At 46.9% G+C, this 24545-nt stretch overlaps 1 protein-coding gene across 5 annotated transcripts in view; it reads left to right on the forward strand.

The window, feature by feature from the left end:
* LOC105279217 (teneurin-a) overlaps positions 1-24545 on the forward strand; it is a 458941-nt gene that overhangs the window by 283957 nt on the left and 150439 nt on the right. For all 5 annotated transcript variants that reach the window (XM_011338851.3, XM_011338852.3, XM_011338854.3 and 2 more), the window contains one exon: positions 6807-6882. In XM_011338851.3, coding sequence (XP_011337153.2) covers positions 6807-6882 — 76 coding nt within the window. The remainder of the gene's footprint in view (positions 1-6806; positions 6883-24545) is intronic.

The raw sequence follows: 24545 nt of genomic DNA on the forward strand, positions 1-24545 counted from the left end.
CCTTGATTGGGACGAATGTAGATTGCTCAAAGCAACGTGATCAGTTCGCTCTTCGAGCAGGGGACACGGACATTATGGCGGGAGTATGGTTGTAAACGATAACAAACGGCGAAAACGTGCATCACGGACGGAAAGACACATTCATACGCGCCGGCAGGAAGAGAAAATAGCTCCAAAGACAATACTCGCTCGAATTCGACTGCGATATTCCCGCTACGTGAAGCCCTTCGCCATGAATGCGGGGATCGAACTGGGTCATTACGTTCCGCATGACTTGAAACGATAGCGGAGTGGATGCAGCGACGGTGCGCCCAGAAAAGTCACGGGCCGAACGTCCGCCGAATCGGAACGCGCGGCATCGGCGAACGCAGGAGGACGCATTAAAGAACATGAAACGCAACGTGAAACCTCTTGATTATTTACGATTCCACTCCTGTATTCGCGCTGCTCGGTAAATTTTTCATGAGCTCACAATCGACGCGGCGCCACGCACCCAAGACGCCGCATTTGCATTGCAGAGGACGCGTAATCCTCGTCCTTTTCCTGCCCCATCCCCCGGCATGGTATCACGCGGGTATGATCTTCGCGTTCACGAAATAACTCGAGCAGCACGTGCGATATTTGATGTGAAAGCAACAACGACGATCCGTTAATGCCGCGGCATATGGCCAAAACGGAATCCTTTCATAGATTGAAGAGCCATCATTTATCGTCGTTGTCGTCGTTGTCGACGTCGGGCAGACGATGCGCGCGAGATAGGGGTGTTAACGGTAATAACACATTGGCGGGATCTATAAGAGGCAAAGCGCTGATCAGAATTCTCGGGCACGCATCCCCCTGGATTACCTTCATCGTCCGGTCCGTGGACTGGCCTTCGCAACGTTGCACACAATGCGCCGACAGTTTGTCCATTTCCCTCTTCCCTAAAGTGCCCGTCATTCTATTCGGGTCCCTGCCTCGCGCGATCAGGAGGAGCGGACTATCGGGAATCGGCCCGCATCGCCATTACCGTTAATCAATCCTTATGTTTACGCAGACCAGCCCACACTCGACCATCCGGTCCGTTCCCTCGCACCTCTTGATTACACACGTCGCCTGACGCGTCGAGGAATACGAGCACACTCGCGAAGTATAGATACTATCGGAAAAGCGGAGGAGCGGAGCGAATGGCAATCAGGACGATCCTGGATGCGTTTTAGTCACGGCTCTCTGCTCCGTTTTATTTGCGTAGACAATTGACGCTTCGGCCGCGGGTGCCCGCAACCGCCCCGAAACGTCGCCGACACGTACATTATGATATCGGATTTCGTGGCAGAGCTGGCCAGCAGAAATCGACATCGTCGATTCTGCAGCGGCAGGTTACGTCGTAACCATGTTCCCGAAGCGTGTCGTATGCGAAATGCGAGATGTTCACCTTCCGAAAGCTGACTCCTCCACGTCCGCTCGCGAGGAAATATTGTCCTTACGACGTCGCTTCGTAGAGAAGAAGAGCACTCTCGCGAACTCGCGTTTGATCGTTTGAACTCTGGGTGCACGATGTGAGCGTGCATCTAACCTTCGATGTAATAGTTACACTTCCTTTCGGTGATATGAAAATGTATGTTGCACGCGGCATCGAGAAGCGGAATGAGCGAAAGAACTTGCGACTTGGGCGTTGCGGATGATAGATGATCGCGCGAAACACAACGGTTCAACAGAGCTCAATCTTCTGAGCCGAGAACGAAACAGTACGGATGGCTGATCCGCGATGCGGGAGAAATTAAAAAGTTGTTGATTTTCGCATAACGTGAAACAATACAGTACCAGCCATTGATCTTATCCGGCAAACGAAACAGTACGATCTCTTTTATGTTCTTATAAGAATAAGCTTCATTTCATGATACATTCTTTTAGCGTATAATTACATCAAACGTAATCGTAGTCGTGTATCTGTTACGAGCGATGCGGCTCTAAACGGATCGTGACACGTGGGGACGTGCGAGGTGTAAGATTAAACGAGATACGAGCGATAACAAAATGCTGGACGCGTTACACCGGTCCGGAATAGACGAGCTTTCGAAAGAGAGCGCAGACTGTAATGTCGCACCTCCGGCAACACATATCGGCCGCCCTGCTAGGCAAACCTACACTCGTGCTTATCCACACATACACACACACACGTACATAGCTAACATTCCGGAAACGCGGTGCACGCTCGCTGATGGCGTACGGTCGAAGAGACCTCCCGCAGGAGAAAAAGGTAACCGTTGCGCTCCGGAGATTCCCTGGCCGACAGCCAAACACCCAACAACCGAGGAACCCTCAGACTCAACTGTATCCACTCCATCCAGGGACTTACGTGTACCTATCTCTGATCTTTTTCCCTTGTCTTTACGTGCCTTTCGCCCTCACCCTCGTGCCATCCTACCGCCCGCCCGCCGGGCTCGCCCTCGTATTCCATTTTCCAGCTCCAGTTCGTGGCCCCTTCCGAGTACCGTTCACTGGCCCTTTTCGGCTGTCACGCTAACTGTGCCCTGTCACTCTCTCGTGCTATCACTCTCGTTATCACTTTCGTTATCGCTCCGGCGTCTCTTCCGCCACCGCCACCGCCTTTCCCGGATTCGCCCACATTTCCGTCCGTCTCCCCTCGGTGGCCCTTGGTCGACCGAACCCTCCCCGTTCGATTCTCCACCCAGTCGTCGCCCACTCGTCTTCGTTAGGAGAGAGCCGTGTGCAGTGATTAAATAAAGAAGAGGCTAGTCGACCGTGCGCCCCCGATTACGGGAGGGAAGCCCTTCCTCGATCCGGTGAGTGCCATCCGATCTGCTAAATTGCGCGCTTTTAGGCAAGCTATTAGTCCCCGACGCGCGCTCCGTCAGCGCTTCCGCGCGATACCCGGAAAGCTCTATCGCGGTGTGTACGGTAGATAGGTAGATACGTGTGTGCACCACTTACTTAATTCCGCTTACGTAATTTCCAGTCCGGCTATCGTAACCGCCCGGGGACCGCCCTGACGACGTTCCGACGTATCTGGGTCGACGGCGTTCTTATGCCGAGGATATTTCGCGCGGGCCTGGCATCGCACAGCTACCGCGGGTTATTCTGCTCTACGGCGAATGGATCCTTGGAAGTAACGAAGTGACGCAGATAAGAATGCAGCGCGGCAATAAAAACGACCTTAACCTTTAAATAACTGGCACTCCCACGGGAGTGCACCTTTGCGGCTCTCATGAACCTACAGGAGGACATCAGGTAGAACTGGAGCGCGCAGATAAAATCGGTATAGTCCATCGGCGAAATGCGAAAGTCACGTCATTAACCGACCGTGCGCATCGACCTAGTTGCTGCCGCGCCATTAGCAGATAATGACACTTTTTCGAGCGAAGCTCGGGTCGGCCAGACTTCGGTTCTCGTAGTAGATAGAACGCAATCGATCGTTCTCCGCTCGGCTCGTCTCCAACGAGTGACTCTACGGCGGAGAGAATTTTTCTAAAATCGCCCGAAACAGATGCTAATGAAGCTGGACTTCGAGAATATCCTTGGAGCGCGACGGCGAAGAGAGAACCGAGATATCTGTCGAGGATCTCTGTACGATAATGATCGCTCATTACTAGCTGAATCGCTTCTTTCGCGCAGCTTCCTCGAGAGTATCCAACACGTAAGAAGTATAGGATCACACGGACAAGTATATAAGAGATCGAGAAGTAATGGGAAAGAAATTGCCGACATTGTTTCACGGACGCCTCGATGACGTTAAGTAGATTGTGCTCCACTCTATAAGAATTCACTTTAAAAACCGTGCCTCTTTCTCTCTTCGCGACATCTTTCTTAATATTAAAAAATAACGTTTTCTATCGATAGACATATTGGACATTTAGCTTGCAATTAAATTACAATACTCGTTTGAGTCTTGATATCGAGACGCATATTAAAGTATCAGACGTCAGGGTAATTCTATCAACGTGAACGACGATGCTACAGCAGTTCTATCCTGCCGCGATAAAGGCGAATACTCGCGCGATTGCCGGCGCGCGTTCACAAAAGAAGAATTATTGAATCGCCGCGGAAAACTCCGTATGAAAATACTCGGAAATCCTCTCACAATGGTGACTTGTTCTCATTCGAGCGGCATTGTCGGGAATATGTTCGCGTACAGAGTTGCGCTTGCGACTCGGCTTATTTCTTCCCTATAAGTACCCAGGGACAGAAGCACGCGGCGCGTCCCTTCGTGGGCGTTAATATTCTCCGATGAGGCCAGGGGGTGGTCCGGCGAGCCAGGAGCGTCGCCCTCGCCGTAAGGGTAGCTACTAGAAAATATGCGAGAGGTATCGGGGAACCCTCGATCAGTTGCGCGCCCACCTTCTCCGTGTTATCACCATGACTACCGGACGAAACAAACGGTAGCCGACATGGCTGCTAAGCCTCGGCAGCCTGGCAACCACCAGTCTCACGCCCTGTGAGAATGAACCCGTCGCTTTGTGCTCCCAGCTGTCAGGACTCTCCAGCCGACAGGTTCCTACCTACCTACCTACCTACCGACCCAACCCGACCACCTATCCATCCACCCACCCACCCTATCCAGCCACGAACGCGCGCGGTTCAACGGAATCGAGTCATTCGCATCTGACACGCGCCAATTTATGCTCAGAATTACAAAGGAAACGTTACATCCTGTGTGTTGCGAGCGGGCCTTTGAGCTCGCAAATAGCGAAACGCCACGGCCCGATGCCAATGACACGACGATTCCGATTCCACGGATTTCGTCGCGAGTCCCGGCTCTAAGGTCAGATTGCCAGCGTTTACGATCGGCAGCGAGTGGAGGGTAGCTTTATGCGAGCGCGTTTGCAGCTCTCATGCGTGTGCTGTCAAACGAAATCGACGCACGTCATCGTCAATGCTTTGCTCCATTATGATCGTGAGATGCGCGATAAAGAGCCGATTATAACGATTTATCATACATCAAGAACGCGACTGAGAAGAACGCGATATTTTACGGATATGTACATATAAAAATCGTGAAAATCGATTTAGAACGCGATGCAATGACGTCGCTTATCAGTGCGTAGTGAATTATACTCGGAGTCCAGCGTGTATAGAGATCCTCGGGGCGCAGACAGTGACAAATTGCTGCGGAAATAAGAGGGCGAATGCGGTGGTTAGAAGAACCTTATGGGCTAAAACCGATGTACCATCGGTATATCAAAGTAAACGAACGAACAAGCTATCCTTGTTTTTTTATTCGGCCGTCGTTTCTTCCAGTCTCGCCTCCTCGCTAAGTCCCATTACATTCGGTCTCGTTATTGATTCAACAGCCAATTTTCGCGTTGTGTGAAAATCTTTCTCCCGTCGCGAGAAAGACATTCGTTTCGCATTACCGTCCCTCGAAAACTCGTTGCCGCGCTCGTTTCAGATACATCCCGTAGTCGATTATTTCTCTCTCGAGCAAGAGATACGTTCCTCTTTCTGAGTGTTTTGCGCGCACTTTTGATGAGAATCAATTATACAACGGGCTCGTACAGCAGTCTCAAGTGTCTTGGTAGAGCTTGTCAGACGCGAAAGACGGAAAGTATCAAGCAACGTGGCGTTATCCAACGAAGAGATTTAGCGATCTTGTGACCAAAGTGCGCGTCGGACGACCATCCGCGGTCGATAGCGGGACGTCACTGACAGTTACATTAGTCATGAACGCATTAACTATACAGATAAAAGGAAGGCAGCTCGCGACGACCCATCAACTAGAATATGCATGACGCTACGAACCGACAGACTCGGGGACCACGCACGACGAACGAAGGCTAAATCGAATGGCAACGTCAGCCTGCCAGTGGCCGGGAGAAAGAAACTTTGGAAATTAATTATGCACGCACGCGCGCGTCGCTATTCGTTGATTCCAGAATCTCGGCGAGCTCGTCTCGCAACGACCGCGTCTTATCACCCCTCGGATTGATCCGTTTAGCGTGGTCTACGGACCGACAGACGACGACATGCCCCCGACGTTTGCGATTGATTAAGGCAAGAGTTTTATCGATTCGTTTGAATCGCGTGTCGCGTCGACTTCTCTCCGAGTCTCCTCAGCTTCTCCGTTCACGCTGCTGGCTCTCGGAAACGTGTGTAATAATTAGGAACATTGCAAGGACTCCTGTTTCGGCTGGTCCGTTTAAATAATTCCACAGACACTATACTGGAAACAGGGTTAAAGCACTTGTGAGGACGAGGACAACTTGCGTTTAATAAACTCAATTATCTCGTCATATGATGCAGGTCAAGTTGCCGAGAATGGAGGAATATCTGCGCGTCCGCCACAGATCCTGTTACGTGTCTAAGTAATTAAGCAGTAGTTACGGCGGCATACGTTTCGGCGAGACGCCGCGCTACGTAGCAACCGTGAATCAAACGTAGAAAATTGAAGCATCCCGAGACATATCGAAGAAATTTCCATCTGTATCGTATCACACGTTCGGATCGACGCAAGAAACATCCCATAATTAACCGACTAATCGCGGGATTAGATGCAGTTATCAATGATCCGCGCGTGCAAGTTAGTCAAAGTCGTCGAGACCATTGCGTCTCCGTGCCTTTAATTTCTTCGAAACGATCGCGGCAGCAACGCGTCCTGAATAAAACGGTGGCGCCATTTATCCGTTGATCGAGTAAAGCGTTTCAGAGCGTGGCCGCAATCACAACTCTCGCGGCGGGAGTTAGTACTTTGCAAAGCGGCTCGCGTTTGTATCGCCGTCAACCGGTGCAAGACGGATGCGTTGCTCGATCGCCGAGTGTGACTTTATGCAGCAGAGCATTAAGGACAAACGTTTCGCTGTGTGTTGCAGAGTACTTGATGTCAGGAAGTCCACGGAGTTATCCGGCGCGTTCCCCGGGGGTCGCTTCCACGCCAACCGTGACCAGGTAAGTTAGTATACGTACGATCTCCACCCCCTCCGCGAATCTCGGCAAATCCGCGTACGCGAGAGTTTGCGTCCCGCGCGCGCCATCCGAATATGACACATCCATATTCCAGTGGTGGGTATATAACGTAACGCGGATTTCCGCGAGGCCACAAACGAGTAAGCGGATTTTTTTCGCTGGCCCAGCAAATCCAGCAAGCCTTATCGGTTTACCTGCCGGCTGGGTTGCGCGTGGTTGAATTAAGCTCCTGGCAACTACTGCTGAATCGATGAGTCGCGTCTGATTCATCCTGTCGTGGCCGGCCCATCCTGTCACTCGGTAAATTTTGGCCGTTGCATGCTTCGATAAATTATTAATCACGCCTCGGACTTCGTCTCTGTCATGCGTTGGCTTAGTTATGCGAGTTAAGATCAACGAGACACACTTGTTCTCCACATGACGAAAACGTGAGGTTTCGTCGGATGAATGTTCGCCAGGATCAGAATCTGTGATTTTCAATGGTGTAGTCGCGGCGGATCGCGTGCTCGGTGACGATTTTCACAAAGACACAGGCAACTTTGAACGGGCCAGAAGCTTTCTCGGCGGTCACGAGGGATGACTCCGCGACGAAACTCGAGCGCGGAAAGTTTCGAGAATCTAAATCAATCGGTTGGATAGGGAAAAAGGCCGAGGCGGGTAGGAAGCGCGATAAGTACGGAGAACTCCGCGACGATCCAACCGATGAGGAGGTTGGAGCGAGGGGCAGCGTCGAGATCCGACGAGAGAGAGCGAGGAGAGTAGAGAGACACGTCTAAAGATGTTCCAATTCAAATGAGTTGAACTTTTAAAATATTTAGAATGTTGAACAGGTCCCCGTCTCCAGGCATTTCCATTTCGCTCCTCCGCGCTCCACCCCCTCGTTCTCCACGCCGGGCGTGCCGGTCGATCGCCGTCAGCGACGCGCACGAAATTTCGAATTAGTTCGCTCTTTATTCTACCTCATTACCGTCCTTCAGCATTCCTCCTGCTTTCTTTTCTCGAGCAGCTAATGGCCCGCTACGTGCCGCAATTCATATTTCATCGTTCGCACGCGGAATGCTACGCCGGCCGAACTCGTCGCGCTAATACAGTAAATAGCAAACGTCCCCCGTTGCGATTTCGCTGTTGCGCGGCCGCTTTGTGAGGCACGCTTCCATAAATATGTTAATCGTTTTCACGATATAATTGAATATATCGCATGGACGTGGTGCACGAGGGAGGATTGATCGATATAGATAGATATAGGAGCGATATTAGTCACGCGAGTCACCTACTATTCTCGGGCGAAGCCCGGCAGCATTCCGACAAGATCCCACATCACACGGAGAACTAATTACATCCAAGACAGGTGCTCGTATTGCACTGTTATACGATACTATCGTGTGAATAATGGGCGTCTAACGTCGATGTTTTATGAAGCGTCGCTCAGTTTGGATTATCCAATCTACGTCATACGTCGATGTTAAGAGGCTGCTCTTCCTCCGCCTGTTCCTCCTCCTCCCGTCGGAGTTGCTAATGCGTTCCCCATCGCGCTTAATTTCCCGAACTCACCCCAAATATTACGAGTGTTACATCGGCATGCATCGGTGCACATGCGCTCACGGGTGCGCGGCTAACCGTTTCTCGCGTTACCTACGCAATATTAATGGACTATTTTGCAATGATTGACGCTCATCCGCGCGGGATTCTTGCCTCGCATTACATATTCGTCGGCAGTCACGCGAGTTCGTCGATCTTTTCCCCGAGGATCTTGAACTCCGTTCAGGGTTATCGATCTTATTCTATATCTCGTATCGTCTCCATTTGAATCCCATCCACCTTGTCGACGAAGTTCTCCCGGCTATAAGACGGCATTGTTACCGCATCGTGTAAAGCTCGCTCGTTTGATAATTCAATCTCGGTATACGCAGGCTATCACATTGACATGTCATCGTGCAATTTGTCGCGGCGGTATACGGCGATCACCTTCGTGATTGCTGTAATTGTACAGGATACGAGAGCGTAAGTTCCGCAGGAACTGATGACAGAACTGAAAATCTGATTCGAAGATACCGGTCGTTTCCGAACGATAATCGCATCGGCCCTTAACGCTTTCTCAGTTTTTCCCTCACAGTCGGCCGTGTACTTCTTTTTTTTCCTTCTCTTCTCTCTCTCAAGAGAAGGAGAGCGCCAGTCTCGGCAAAATGACGGGAGAAGGAAGGGCCATCGGTGTCACCGGAAACAGCGGGTCAGCGAGACGGAAGGTACTCTGTTGCTGAGGCAACGCGACTAAAAGAACACGCGCGCAGCCCTTGTCTGAGAGAGCGCAAGAGAGTTTCCTTTCCCGTTCGATCCTTCCTTTTACTCGTTCTCCATCCGCTACGCCTTGCCCCCCGGCTTCCTTCTAAGATCGCTAACGACCGAATCCGCAGAGAACACTGGTCACGATAGCTCGTTCCCCACCAGAAAACCGTCAACTTTTTCCAACATATTTCACTAAATGATGCCACTCGATATGTCGATAAAATCAAGTAAATCTTTTTGCATATCACATTTACAAATTAACATTTAATTGGTGCGTTAATTATTCTAAAACAATTATTTCGCATTTTAATATGTAATCTTATCTTTTAATAGGAAATGTAAATAATCGCGATCAACTCATTATCATTAATGTAAATTTTTTTATATATTTATAGTTTTTGTTTAATTTATATTATTCTTTACGAAATAGCGATAAGTTGACGAATCTTAAAGATTAATATAAAATTATATTCATTTGATTATACTGCTGTTAAAATCTCTGTTTCTTCTTTTGGAAGATGGTGGCATCACAAACATCGGGCAGGACTGATATCGATCTATACACGTATCAAAGAAAGCAATAGGTCTCGTTTTTTATAGCTAGAATAAACGGATATGGTCTTGGTCGTGTCTTGAACGATACGCGAAAGAAGACAGCCGCTTTTCCACGGTATTTATCGCTTATTAACTGCGGCAATGTGGCCAAAAGAACACTCACCACACTCGACCGACAGTAAAGACCTTTCCTTTTCGTTCTTTTTATTTTCTTTCCGAGCATTCCACCTTATCTATCCTCACCGCTCTGCTATCTTTCCTATCGGTCTCTAACTGCCGAATCGATCGAAACGACGACCCCCCATTGTCGGCGCCCGCGAAAAATTAGCGCCGTTCTCAAGAAACTTTTGAAATCACATCGAGTTTATTTTTCTGAAACGCTGCAGCACGGCTTCAGGGAAAGAAATAAGCTATCACGGAGAAAGATTATCCACCTTCAACACAGTTTTCTTTCACATTACTTAAGGTGATTAAATTTTAAATATGATTTTCCACTGTCAATATTAATTACTTAAAAAGCACTTGCGAAATATTCTCGTAATGTTCTCAAAATGAAAAAATTAATTTGAAACATGCGACTACTTCTCATGTCTTCCGAAAATTTTAATTTCATTTACGTATTTGTAAATGAATTAAAAGAGACGTGGAAAAAGTAGGTGAGTGGTCTACAATCAAGTCTCATGTCGACGAATCGATATGGAGAGGTCAGAAGATACGTCGACATTTCTCTCATAATTTCTTCTCGCGGAACGTCAAACGCAAATAATGTCACTGCACTCTGCTTGAAGCATCAGAAGCATGTTTTACAGCTCGATGACCGGTAGCAGTAGAATTATGGTGTGCACCGATAAGGTCGCGAGGAATTTATTGCTCGAAGGATACCGAAATGTGGTACCCTTTCTTCCCATCTTTTATCCTTCGCCCAACCGCAGGGAATAATCCGATTTCGTTCATAAAATAAATGTTTTGGACTGTTCAATTTATTTTGTTCAAAATTTACTTAACGCCAACGACGTAACAGTCTCTATCCACGATTTTCCAAAGATAGATAAGAAGAAAAGAAGGGCACGAATAAGGAGTGAAACGTAATCTCGATCCGAAGAAATTCACGGGTCAGTGCGGGTCAACAGCCTCGTTCAAGCGCGCCTCGTTTAATTCTACATTACGTCCCTTAATTCCCCGGCCGGCCCCCGCGAAAAGTAAGTTGTTTATCATGCATCCTCCCTCTACGTGCTCCAGCAACGGGCGCAGCCACGATTACGGGCATGCCTTTGTCTCTCCGCACGGCGACGGCGGAACTATTTAAATTAATCAACATGGAAACCTTAATCTCGCCCGACGTCTTAATCCCAGCTTCAATTTGCGCGCGACTCGGACCTCCCACCCTCTTAAACTTTCCGTACGCCCTCTCGACCGACCGGAACCGAGTCTCGTTCGGCGACACCGCCTACCATGGCATGGAGAAAACCGGATTTAAAATGTTTTCTTATTCTCGGGGATGTGTTCTCATTACGGCGCCTGTTCGGGATGTACGAAATTTCTGCGCGATTATTCCGTGCGCGACGGGACTGCTGCCGGAGGCAGCATCGTAGAGGAGCGCGAGGAGTTTAAAATGGACCATATCCCGATCCTCTTTCTTCCTCCCTTCCTGCTCCTCCGTGTGTATTTCTATAATTGTGATTATCATCCGCACGGATGATATTATACGTAGCAGATTCCGCTGGACCTCTTAAACGTCCAGCTGCAAACGTAAAGCTCTCCAGAGTATAACGATCTGAGCTACTTAGCTGCACGGACAAAGGAAGGGGCGGGGGGAAAAAATGGGTAAGCGGCTTATATCTTCGGGAGCGGAATTCGAGGAGATCGGCGGGATACGAGTTGCGATCTGCTTCTTGTGCATCTCCATGAGACGCATGATGGATCTGACGCTAATTATTACAGGCGGGAGTACTGGAGATTGTAATGCCGGCGCGGACGAGAAATTACCATTTGTACGAGACATAGAGAATTACTCATTAAGCTCACGGGGATGTACTCCAGAAGCTGACACTGAAAGGGTATGCAGAATGTACAGAATGCCGCGTGCACGAATGGCGATGTTCTCCATCGGAGCTCTTCGTTTACCCAGGCCTTCTAAAAATTGCAACTCCGCTCGAAGTCGCGGGTCGTAAGAGCAAACGAGAACGAACGTCGTTGGCCATTCCCCTAGCACGTTGATCGGACGAGGGTGCGGGGCATGCGCTTTTCTAAACAGTTACATATCCGAGAAACCATCAGATAATCGCGCGCGATACATCGCGCACACACACTTCGAGTCACGCGTGTATCGCGATCGCGAGTGTGAATCGGGACACCATGCGAGAACGAAACGGTGGTCGTAAAAGCGGCGACACGTTAACTTCGCCCCCGTGCAATAATTACTCGAAGAATCCTTATCGGACACTCGACGAGGGTGATAATTGACCGACCGATAAGCACGTGGGAAACGCACCATCCTAATTTTCGGCCACCACGCACGCACCCTCTTTCCTCCCTCCGTGGTCTGCATGGAAGGAAGGGAAAAAAAGAAGAATACAGGTGCGACGGAGATGCGAGGGTGCGATCGCCGTGGCGCCGGTATGTTAATAAAAATCCGGGCTCGCGTGACGCGATACGGTCGCCCGGTATTTTCGGCTTGAACGTGCGCGCACGTGCGCGCAGCTTTCGCCACGTTTCGCACCTGCCACGTTTTATTCCGTCACGCTGCGTGAAAAAATTCTCGCACTGCACAATCCCAGTGAACCACGACCCTCGTTGGTCTATTCTTGGCGAATGTGACTTGCTAGTGGTGGAAACTCATAGTTTGGAAGTCGCGCGCGAGCGCGCCGCGAAACTCCGCGCACGGAATACGAAAATGAAAATGAAAGTACCGAAGCGACCGTGAAAATAGAAACGGACAACTGCTCGGTTCCAGATGTGCGTATTTATCGAGTGAAATAATTTCAAAGATTTCTGATCGAAATAATTTCAAAATTTTCTGATTGAAATATTGTAAGTTTTTATAGTGCACGCGCGTGCATTTCTTTTGCAGCAGAGTCTTCTCGATTACGCGAGCGAACGCTGCCACCGCGTAATCACACAAATTAACATCCAGTTATTTATGATGAAGTGCAACGCCCCAACCGACTATACGGAGTCTCGAAGTGTTTGGTATGCATGTGTATCGCACAAAGAGCAAGAGCGTCTCTCGAGGAGGAAGGGTGCGAAAACGGAAAGTAGGTCGCTGGTTACCGTGTGGACTGGAAAGTACGAGTGACATCGCAGTGGGACAAATTTGCATGAAATGCTTCCGCGAGCAGGAAGACCATTCGTTTGGTCGACGCCTTTCTCTCTCTCTCTCTCTCTCTCTCTCTCTCTGTCTGTCTCTTCCGCGCGACACCTTAAAACCACCAAGTTTCAAACCTGGCCGCGTCCCATAATCCCTACCATTCGCTCTCAAATTTCCGGATATACGCCTGCGACGTGAATCTCGCCTTCTCCGAATATTATCTCACCTACGACGGAGATTTATTACGATTCCTTGAGCATATTATAAAGAAACCTCCGGACGAAAGCGAATGCGGTTTCTGCGACGTTGACGAATCGATCGAAATTTTTATTTGTGATGGATGTGTCGGTAAACGTCGAGCTATTATTTTAATCAATTCTTAAATGTTCAATCTTTCATACGATCGAAGGCACAGCGCAATGTCCACGGTAGTTAAGGAACTTTGCAAATCATTGACGTCGATATACGTTTATATAGATAAGTACATAAGTGCATGTTAATACAAGAAAGTTTATTACAGTTGAAAAATCCAACGAGTCAGTCATTTCACGTGCATTTTTGAAGGAATCTATTTACGGCTCAAAAGACATACTACGGGAAGTCGTATCATCGCGGGCGTAGATTTATACGACTGAAAAGTTCTAATAACACCCCATGGTATCCAATGTAGATGAACTATAAAGTGCCCTGGTGTGCGCCACCGGAGAAATGGAAGCACCTTTCTCTCTCTCTTTCTCTTTTCCTCTATGAGCTCCATGTGGGGTTTAACTTTGTGTTCTATAAGAATAGCTCTACTGAGCGCGGTCCTGAACGGTGAAACTTTCAAATATAAACCAAATCCCCGCATATATCACCACTTTATTGTAAAATATTGTCAATACGCGATAAACTCTACCTCGGGCTGTCGATTTTATCGCGTTGTAACGCTCGACGAGCACATTAAGCTTATTAAAATTATTAATTTCATGCAAGTATATCCTTAATTTATGAAAAATGCAATGATTTGCATGATATAAAATACTACTCTTTATAATCAACTCAGCTGTTCTGCATATGTGCTGCCCATTGTTCAGCAATATCCTCGATATACGCGGCACTCTCAACAACGTATCAGTATAATTTAATGATGTTCCGAGATTTTCTTTATTTATTTTTGCGCGCGATGTATAATGCAGTATTTAATGAGTTTGTAAACGCGTAATCGCCTTTTATAAGGTATTAAGAATTAAGTATACGCGGAAAGTAAAATTATTCTCCCCTTCCCTGCGTTTGGAATAATGATAACGTCACGCCACATCTATGTATTTCCGTGCAACCGAGATTGCTGTTCAGCATTAATTTCATAGCAAGTGTTACACCGTTGTTACCCGATGTTACCGGCAACCGTAAATCCTTTACGCTACCATCTAATTTCCAGTTTGGCACCTTGCGCGCCCCGCGTTACTCTTGACCATAAAGCTCGCTACCCCATAAACATTAATCTACCTTGCCACACGCGTGTCCGTCATAATCATAATTGATGGTATGTTAATTACAATTTATGCAAAAACCTCCTCTCACCTGAGCAAGCCGCATCCCGCCGTAATTTCCGAAAACGTCGCTTAAATGCTGACGCTAACGCGACGATCCACGCATTACGTCACCGTACATTTCGTAGAGAGATCTCTCCCGTACGCGTGTACCATCATTGAGCTACGTTACGTCGGACACATGCGCGAATTAAATCCGATAACTCATGCATTTAGTGCGAAACTGCAAAATATTGTTTAATCGAATGGCAAAAAAGCTGAAAGCTCGACGTGATGCTGCGGAACGAATGGGCTGGCTCATACATTTTCGTTCTACATTAAGCTTTTCAGCAACAGACATAAAAACGATTTAAGCACCGTACATTTAAACCGATACCGTTGAAAACAAGTAAGAGCCGCGAGAAACGAAGTTTTGTCACTTATTCGTCAACGCATATTAGGTACCTCCAAGTATCGATACTATGATTTGATATATGCGTATCACCGGCGAATTATCGTAGAAGACACGGTTACGCAATTTTCGTGGCGCCATCATCACGAGGGGTGAAGGAAGAAAGTTTTCCACTCGTTTGATGGAATAACGAAAAGCTCGGCGAGCGGCGAAACGGGAGTAGCAAATTGATGGAAACGTATGTATATATATATTTTAGGGGATTCTAAGTAATATAAAACTGAGTGCACCGGAGGAAACAGCGGATTGTTGTTCCGTTATATCGCTGTATTTAGAAACTTGGAAAAAGTACCGTTAGCGAGCTGGGCAGGCTGTACTCGCGCGTGGAAAGCGGAGCGCGTTCTCGGCTAGATACTCGGAAAAGCGTAATGCGTCTCCAATTTCAATTATCCGCCGGAAAATTTCTCCGTCCCCGTTCGGGGCCTTTTGTTTTTCTCCTAATGGGCTCGCATCGTATTACCGGGATATTTATTTACTCGTGCGCTCCGGAGGATCGTGTAAGGCTGAGATCAAAGCTCCGTGGGCTATCTTCCGCAAACAACAGCCTTGGAGAAGGCTTATTCTTGGCTGACTTCTGAGAGATCCCGGAAAGATAAATAAAACGAAAATGAGATCATTGTCGGACGAGATTCACGTAGAACATCACTACGTTATTAAGCAGTTGGCTAATTATTTGTGAGAACTGCTGTTTCGGCATAGTACCTCTCTCAAGATTCTTACGCATATTTAATATTGTGTAACGGCAATTTATTAATCGTGCTGCCTTTGGTAACATGACTTAATGAGAACCTGTCGAAAGTTACAATAACGCTATTCTGTTCTACATCAGTTTAGGAGAAGTCGTTTCGAACGGCGCTGCCGTGTGCAAGAACAACTCAGGATAGACAAAACTTATCATGCGGAGAATTTCGAAGGAAGAAGAAAGAAAACTGTCGTACCAGTTACGATACGTGCAACGAGTGCCGTAAGAACGGGGAAATGTGGCGCAAGAAATCGAGGAACGAGAGAAAGAACGAACGAGAGGGAGAACAAGAGACATTAGAAGATTTATCAAACCCAAGAACGGGGTAGACTACCCTCCTTCCCGCCGTCTCGTAACTGCCGAGTATCAACTGCTTCCCGCAGTTTGATATTACCGTTCGCCGGAGCGCGCGTCGCTACGAGAAACGAAAAACAATCCATGAAACACGAGAAACATTGCGAACGTTATTTGCGACGCGGGGGCACGCTCGATTGGCTGGCGCGCGAGTTTTTCCAATCCGCCGGGGAGCCCCGTCGGGGTACGTACGCACCCCCGCCGGCTTGGAAGTTCCGGTAGCGCGCGCACGCGAGAGCCTCCGATTTTTTCGCCTTTATGAGAGACGAACGAAAGTCCTTGTCGCTTAATATAATTACGCGCTGTGAAATAAAGAAAATTGCCTCTCCTCGTCGAGTCGAAGGGGCGGGCCGTTGCCTGCTTCGCCTATTACGCCGAGCGTGGCGCCATATTAAGCTCTTCCTCTAACATCACGCTCTCGTCCCTTGTCCCCTCGGCCATCCTCGGCCACCCTCTGTTCTCCATTCTGACTTTCTATCTTGCGCCTCTTATCTCCTTTCCCTTATCCCCGGTTATGCAACGAACTCCGTTGCTTTCTTTTTACGCCCTGCGTTTCGTATTAACTCGGGAGAACACGAGCGCGAGCTGACTCACTTATGCCAGTTCTTATTTTCGCCGGCTGTGCAGGCTGGGAGCCTCATGAACCTTGTTCGGCAAAATTTGCATTTCTTTTTTAAATGCCTTATTAATTTAACAGTTAATTCTCTCTCGTTGTCCCGCGCGCAAGGTAAAGGGCTGCTTATTCGCGAGCAATTTGGAGTTTCGTGGTAGCAAGATTGCGGATTCGTTGCGGTTGCCGCCTCGTTAAAACGGGTAAAGATAATAACAAGACGCGTTTGCGCTAAAGCCGGCTAGTCGCGGGATATTTGAGCGAATCTTGAGTCATAATAAAACTTGATTTCGGCTCGTTATAAAGATGCATTAACGTTATTTTACGGCGCGCCGCGGTATTCATGCTTCCCTTCCTTCGTGCGGTCATTATTCTCCTGGACGAGTATGTTTTCTGCCCGTAACTTTCGCGCGGTATTAACCGCTCGTTTCCCTGCAAGAACGCAAGTTAGGATGGGGTAGAACAAGTGGCGGAACCCGGACGATGAATAAGAACGAGAGAAAAGAGGAGGAAAGAGGCGGAAAGAGATGTAGATAATTTTTTACGCTCTTGCAACGACTGACCCGCAAAACCGAATGGAAAAACGGATGGAAAATAATCTCGGGAAATATAAGAGCACAATAACGGATTACCGAGAGGGCCAAAATAACGGCTGCCCGTAGTAGGAACGCAAATTTCGTTTGGAATTAAGGTGTAAATGTCGAAGTAACCGGTCTCAGAGAGACTAAACGAGGTGACAAATAATAGAAGTAAATGAAAAAAAATACCGTTATATATTTAAAGGAGCATTGAATATGAATAAGATCTTTCTAGTAAAAAAGGCGATACAAAAAGATAGAACGAGAACGAAGACCAAGCCGGTATCGGAGCGCATGTTGCGTTAATTCGAGAAATCCTCCGCCAGGATGAAGTCTTTCCAGGATGGAATCTGAGATCATATACTGAGGAAAAAAAGAGAGAAAAAACTAGGAAAGATATCGATGGACCAGCCGAAATTCAAAGTCAGTCGACTCGAGTTTACGAGCTGCCTCTCGAAGAGGCCGCTTCCCTGCCATGTCATTACGGCGCACGACCCGGGTCGGGACTTCCGCTTCTCCTTTTCGGGGTTGTAGGCGCGATACGTCGGAATCTAGATCACGCACATGCCGCCTCCCCTCGCGACGGAGACGCGTAAGAGGCCTCTCGAGACGCGTCGCTTCCGAGCTATTAGGAGCCGCCCGAGGATCCGCGGAATTATTTTAAAGTGCCCCGGCTTATCTCTCGACTAGGAGAGAGAGAGAAAGATAAAGAGAGAGAGGAGAAAGACGCCGGCGAGCCTTGATGCACCGAAATGTGTCGTGGCCTGGCAATTTTGAGAAAACGCCGATTTATCTCGAGCGTTCCCACACGAGGACGGTGATTTCTATATGCTGGTTACGAAGTATATTTTTGAGATAGTGTAAGAAGAAATCACCTCGATTTTTCAATGTAAAATCTGTATGACGACACTGTGATGTTACATGTGTCATGTAGGTAGTGCTACACGAACATAACTCGTAAAAAATAATTGTTGCTGCAGCGAGGAATTTGGTTTTGACGCTCAATCAACACTATTTCAACAAATGCAATTTTGGTGTTAATATTAATATAAATTTCATCGAATTTTGCGAAATTAATATCAATTTTTGTTTATATTAATATGAATCCCTACAAAAACTTTTAAAAAAAAAAAAATATATATACGCCAAGTACATAAAACGTGTCGGACTTTGCAAAAACAGTGTAACTACAAAAACCTTTTTAAAAAAAGAAAATTTGCAAAAACAGTGTAATTTAAAAAATCTTTCTAAAACAAGAGTATTATACAAATTTATTTATTCATTCAAAAATATACATGAAATCACTACAAGTAGCCAAGTATATCATTATTATTATTCAAAAGTGAACTGTTCACAAATGGATATGAAATCAATGCAATTTATCTAGTATTTGTTTAAAAATGGATATTGTCAGTGCAATATCCAAAAATTATATACAAGATGCATTCACAATTAATCAAAAAATTATATGAAACAAGTTGTATACATTCAAAAGTATATGCAACACAAGCTTAACGCATCCATTGTCTCTTCACGCAAATCCTAAGTCGCATAAAACGGGCTTAAACTGATTCAAATGATCAACGGAATCATAGTGAAGCAAAAAACTTGGCGTGCCCGGGTTGCATTAATTGAATTCTTGTAAATATGTTTATAATTTCAATAATTGCCTTGGAAATATAAAACATCTCTTTCTTCTTTAATTGTTTCTTTTATATATTTATGTTTCTACAAATATTGTATGTACATCGTTTCATTACTTCACGCAAATAATTTCTATACTGTAAAACATTGGTGAGCATTGCATCGTAATACAACCCGGGCACGCCAAGTTTTTTGCTTCACTATGATTCCGTTGATCATTGCATCCATATTATGTTATTAAAGTGCCGTTAGATTTTTACATAAGGCTTTAGATCCTGAGATATTTTAATCGAAAGTTAGGGTGACGTGAAATTCCGGATAAGCTATACGGTAGCGCCTCGACGATGCCGCGTCAGTGCCGTATCAAGCGGCTATTTCTCATGCGGCTATTTTTTTTATGTACTTGGCGTCGCGACGCTACCGCGTCGCTTGATAATGTCGCGCCATAGTGCGTTATTTGCACTTCATTTCAAAGGCGAGAAGCTTGTAAAATCACGACGAAAATTAAAAGCCATGTCAAGTATATACGAAGCATCGATGCTCTCGCGATTCTCAATGTGTCGTATAATTGCTTTTCCTGGTCAAATTCTATCTGTCGTCGGCGTAACAGCGACGAATTATCGGCATTGATTGCTGCCGAGCCGTCGACGCATCTCTCCTTTTGTCAACTGTAGACCGCTTGACGAGATATTGTGTAAATCGAACACTAGTAAATTGAATCACTCGTCTGTGTAACTTAAAACACGAAGATTGTGTCTATACGTGGATATTACACGCACGATGCGCGTTGTATCAAATGAATCGAATGTTTCACATTTTCTGCCTGTTCATAGATGCTCTAACATATAAAGTTGCTATATATTATTTTTTATTTTTAAGAGAATTTTATATTTTATTAAAAGTCGATAATAAGTTCGCAACGAAATTATTGCATTTATTCAGTAGATAAATTGATCTTTCCTATCAAAACTTTTGTCACGAGACATTGAGTCTGCATTGGAAATGAGTATATTGAAAACAGATGAAATAAATAACAGTATAAGTAAAACAGTTCCCGAGATATCGTAAGGTTGAAAAATATTCTTCGACATCAGCACTGTCATCATATTCCCATCAGAATACTCCCCGGGTATGCACAAATTTGATCTATATTTAATATATTTCCGACATGTCCCCTAAAATTAAAGTCAACGAAGCATGCAACCTTTCGTGATGGAAACGAGAAGTCTCCCTTGGAGAATTTCCATTTTCTGAAACTGGGAAAGGGACGGCGATGTCTCGCAAATAAAATGAGCTTTAAATCACAGCAAGGAAATTGTTTATTCTCAATGAGATTCAATAATTAACAACCATAAGACTTTGCCGCTTAATTAAATGTTCAAGCGCTTTGACCCAGCTTTGAACGCGAAAACTGTGAAAATCCTTCTGCGAAGCGTAATTATAAAATTATTTTTTAAATTACATTAAATTGTTTTCGCGTAAAACGTGCATGTCAGATGTGAAAACATCCACCAGAAAGTAGGACACGAGTTATGAGATACAGTCAAAGAAAAAGAAAGAAGAAAAAGATGCTCAAGATGCATCACGATCATTGCACGATAATACGTGCCGTTTACGCGACAGTCGCAATGCTTTTCAGGCTTATCAATATCGATATTGACTCGCGCGTCGCCCCCGCGCAAACGTGCAGATACGTGCACGACATAAAGCGCAAAACGGGGGATGCGCCGGCATAGTGTTTATTTCATGGCGCGCGCTTGAAGTCAACCTTTCCTTCTCTGACACCCTTGCTCACCTCTTTCTTCTCCACCCCTCGCGCTCACCGTCAAAATCGAGTTTGAGAAAGCTCGTTAAAGCGAACTTCTCCGACCCATCGCGCTGCCCTTCGCCGAAGGGATGAAGCGGAAAGCCCGGCCGGTGAGAGAGAAAGAAGGAGAAGTAGAGAGAGAGAAAGAGAGAGAGAGTGGCGTACGAATCGATACAACAATGGAGTTATGCAGCCATAGGTACGTGAGTTAGGAGCGGCGCAAAACGCGAAAAGTCCCCCCTCCCCCATTCTTGCGCCCCTTTTCCCATCCCAGGCATACCCCGTTTGCGCGAATGATGGGGCTCCCGCATAATCCGCCTATATACGACTTCCCTCCTGATATACACGAGGGGTGCATAATTGCATCTAGATAAAACAGGTGAATGGTAAATCAAACTTGGATTTGCTCCCTTCGGCTCTCGTGATTACCGTACCTAATTAAGGATGGGCTTCCTCGTTCTCTCTCGCCTCCCCTTCGCGCGTCCGGCCGCAAAGCGTGCCACGGTAGTGTCGCGAGGAACCAGGCGAAAGAAGAATATCAATTTAATCGGGAGAAACACGATTGCAGGAGAGCCTCGCGTCGTTTCCCTTGCGGGGGAGGCTTCCTGAATGCGTGGCGAACTTGCAAATTTAATGCACCGCGCATGCATCTTCCTCTTGTCGCGTTGAGTGAACCTGTCCTGATCTCATCTCCCGAAAACCTATAAAATATAAAATATCAATGAAAATATCACAAAATGTCAGAAATTGAATCTTCCCTTCCGCAAATGAGTGAGAGACAGAAACGACGGACTTTGTCTCGCATCTGAGCGCGAGGCATCATTGTTTATCGGGTTATTTGTCGCTAGAACGGGACTTGCCTCACTTTGAAGCTGCGAGTCGCAATTAAGCTGCGTTTCCGTGCGGAGAAGTCAATCAGAAGTACCGGCGCGGAGGCATTATACAATAACGGTTCGCACTTTGTCGAAGTTCTCCGCGCGGTGATATTATCACGACGCGCTCCAAGGAAATAAAGATTGCGCGCGGCACGAAAATAAACCAAGTCCTACGTTTATGATTATTCTCAGCAAGAAGTTATGCACGTAAAGAGCGCGTTTCAACACTCGATTTATGCACTATAAACTGCTGCCGCGCGCGCGTAGCGCGCTTTCTTTCTTTAAAACGGCGAGTGCGAGGACGGGAATAATTAAATGGAGAGAACCGAGTAAGGCGAAGATCGTCGAGGACACGTCGAAACGCACCCCCCGTCCTCAAACGGGAGAGAACTAATTTCCTCGGAGATGCGCGTTATCCCCCTTTTTCGCTTTCATTTATCTTACCGTCGTCGATAAGGAGCCTTTGAATATCCGAGCTTCCGGCAATTCCGTTCTCCACGAAGGAAATCGACGTCGTGCCGTTCCCGTCGTATTTACAGTTCCGCGTGGAACCGTCCGGAACTCGCTAACCCCACGAGACCCCCGTCTGCTAAACGTTACAGCGTTGAATTCTACCCGTGTCCTACAGGAGCGAGTTCGAACCCCGACCGATGGGAATACATTATAATAAGGGCACGGAGGCGAGGCGCTGTTTTGCGTGCACCGAGCCGAGTTGCATTACACCGGAACTCTATGCAAATACGTAGTCAAACCGGCCCGTCGGCGCTGCATTTTGACGGAATATCGGGATGATATTGTCAGAGCGTACCGTACTCCGATCCATCGCAAAGCGGTCTTGTAACAATTAATTATCGCTGCACGTCGCCGACCGTGTTTCACATTCGATCGTCCTCTTGCTCGACTTGAAGCTCGGTTATTCCGTTCGCACAAACTGATTGATTGATCAGTATGGATAAGTTTTTATAACACTAGTATAAATTTAGAGATATCGGAACGTGTTTGTGTCAGAACACATGTTCCCCAAGAAGAACAATAAAAATGAAGTAGAGATAGGGAGTGCACACCATTATTGATCAAAGTACAACAAAATAATGAAAAAATATTTACAGTGCTCTCTCTCTTTCTCTCTTGTGGAGACGCCTGGGCGGCAGACACTTCCGAAATAAAGTTCTGTAATTTCTGCTAACTGAATTAAATTTCAATTCATTTATAACTTTATTCGTGTCGGTGCGCGCGCGATGCAGGATCAAACGTCTGAAACAGTAGCGAGCCATCCTTTCATCTCGGCACATTGCTTCGATCGGCGAGTTCGATATAAATTTTGTGCAAAATCCGCGCTCTGAAAAGTTTGGCATTTATATTATCCCGCCTGCTATCGTGCATTGTGTATGCCGGGTGAAAGGCGCGATCATTAGCGGATTATAACTCGTTTGCGGGCGTTAGCCTTTGAGTCCGATTCACCCGTGTCCCAGGCTTTTAGGGTTCCGTGCGAGTTAACGCGAGTAATCGTCGTGGAATAAAGCGCGCGCACGTGGATGTAATTCCGCGGGAAATTAACCACCGCGCGTACGGGATGAAACCGGGAATCCAGACAGATGGCCGTCCGTATTACGTCAGGAATATTATGATCCATTTCACGTTACAAGACGTTATATTACGTCGACGGTGACCAATATTGCACACTAAGCCGAAGACGAACAGCGGTAACCTATCCCGAGCTTACGCTAACTTACCCCCGTGATCGTGAGCGATTCAGCATATCGCCTTGGAGATGGACCTCACGTAATTCATTGCCGGCGACGTGAATCGATGTCCCGAGCACGGTAACTCGTTTAAGTTCCCGACGGACGTCGAAAGAAGAGCTGCAATTGCTACGAGGGGTAATGAATAGCGACCATCGCTGGAAAACAACGGCAGAGTCCGGTTCCCGAAGTTCTGTGCTGATAAATTCACACGCTCCTCGATCTATTACGAGACATTAAACATTTCGGACACAACTTTTTGTTTATTGTATATTTAATAGTGAAACGTATGCCGATCGATGGACGCTTCAGTGCATCGCAGATGCGTTTCATCTTCTCAATCGATATGGCTGAGGAGGAGATCAAAGATTATTAAGCTACTTATATGACGCACTGAAGGTTTTCTCTCACGTGTTCGAAATAGCGAGACGCCAGCAAAGCAAAGATATGCGCCGCGGGGTAAAGAACTCGGGCGCGAAGAGGGAAAAAAAGGAGAGAGAAAGAAAGAGCGGCCACGAAAAACTCTACGTGTATTTGGACTACAAACAGACAGCCATTCTCTTTCTGTGCCGACGTAAAAGTTAGTCCGTAGTTGGATAAAGATCGAGGCGTCGCGAGCTAGACCCGAGCAAACCGGTCGGGTGCGGTCAAGAGAAAGAGCGAGATGTCGAGGACAGGGAGCGAAACGGAGATTCGAAGAGGGAGAAAGAGAGAGGGATGGTGTGCTAGGATACGATCCCCTTGAACTCGGAGATGCAAACAGAAGAGTTGCAGTATAATGCGAAACTTATTATTGAGAAAGGTAGCCCCTGGCTGTAGGTTGCGAAGACATAGACGCCATACCGGAAATGCTATTGCCTTGCTCTCTCCTCTCTCTCTCTCTCTCTTCCTCCAACACCGTTGTTCCTGCATCACCCTCTCGCTACATCTCCCGCATTCTATCCTCGTCTCTCTATCGCTACAGCTATCGTTGTATCCTTCCTCGGACCAACTATATTGACTACGACCTGGTCTTACTGCCGTTTCGCGCTCGCGCATATACTACATCCACGTAACTATCAAGAGCTCCCAGCGACTGCTTTTCGAATTTAAACAAGACTCGGCGCCGCGCTCGCCGCTGTAACAAGCGAACGGGATTACGGGCGCGTTAATAACGCTGTTTTATTTG

Source organism: Ooceraea biroi, chromosome 5, assembly GCF_003672135.1.
Source record: "Ooceraea biroi isolate clonal line C1 chromosome 5, Obir_v5.4, whole genome shotgun sequence".
In the NCBI taxonomy this organism is placed as follows: domain Eukaryota; kingdom Metazoa; phylum Arthropoda; class Insecta; order Hymenoptera; family Formicidae; genus Ooceraea; species Ooceraea biroi.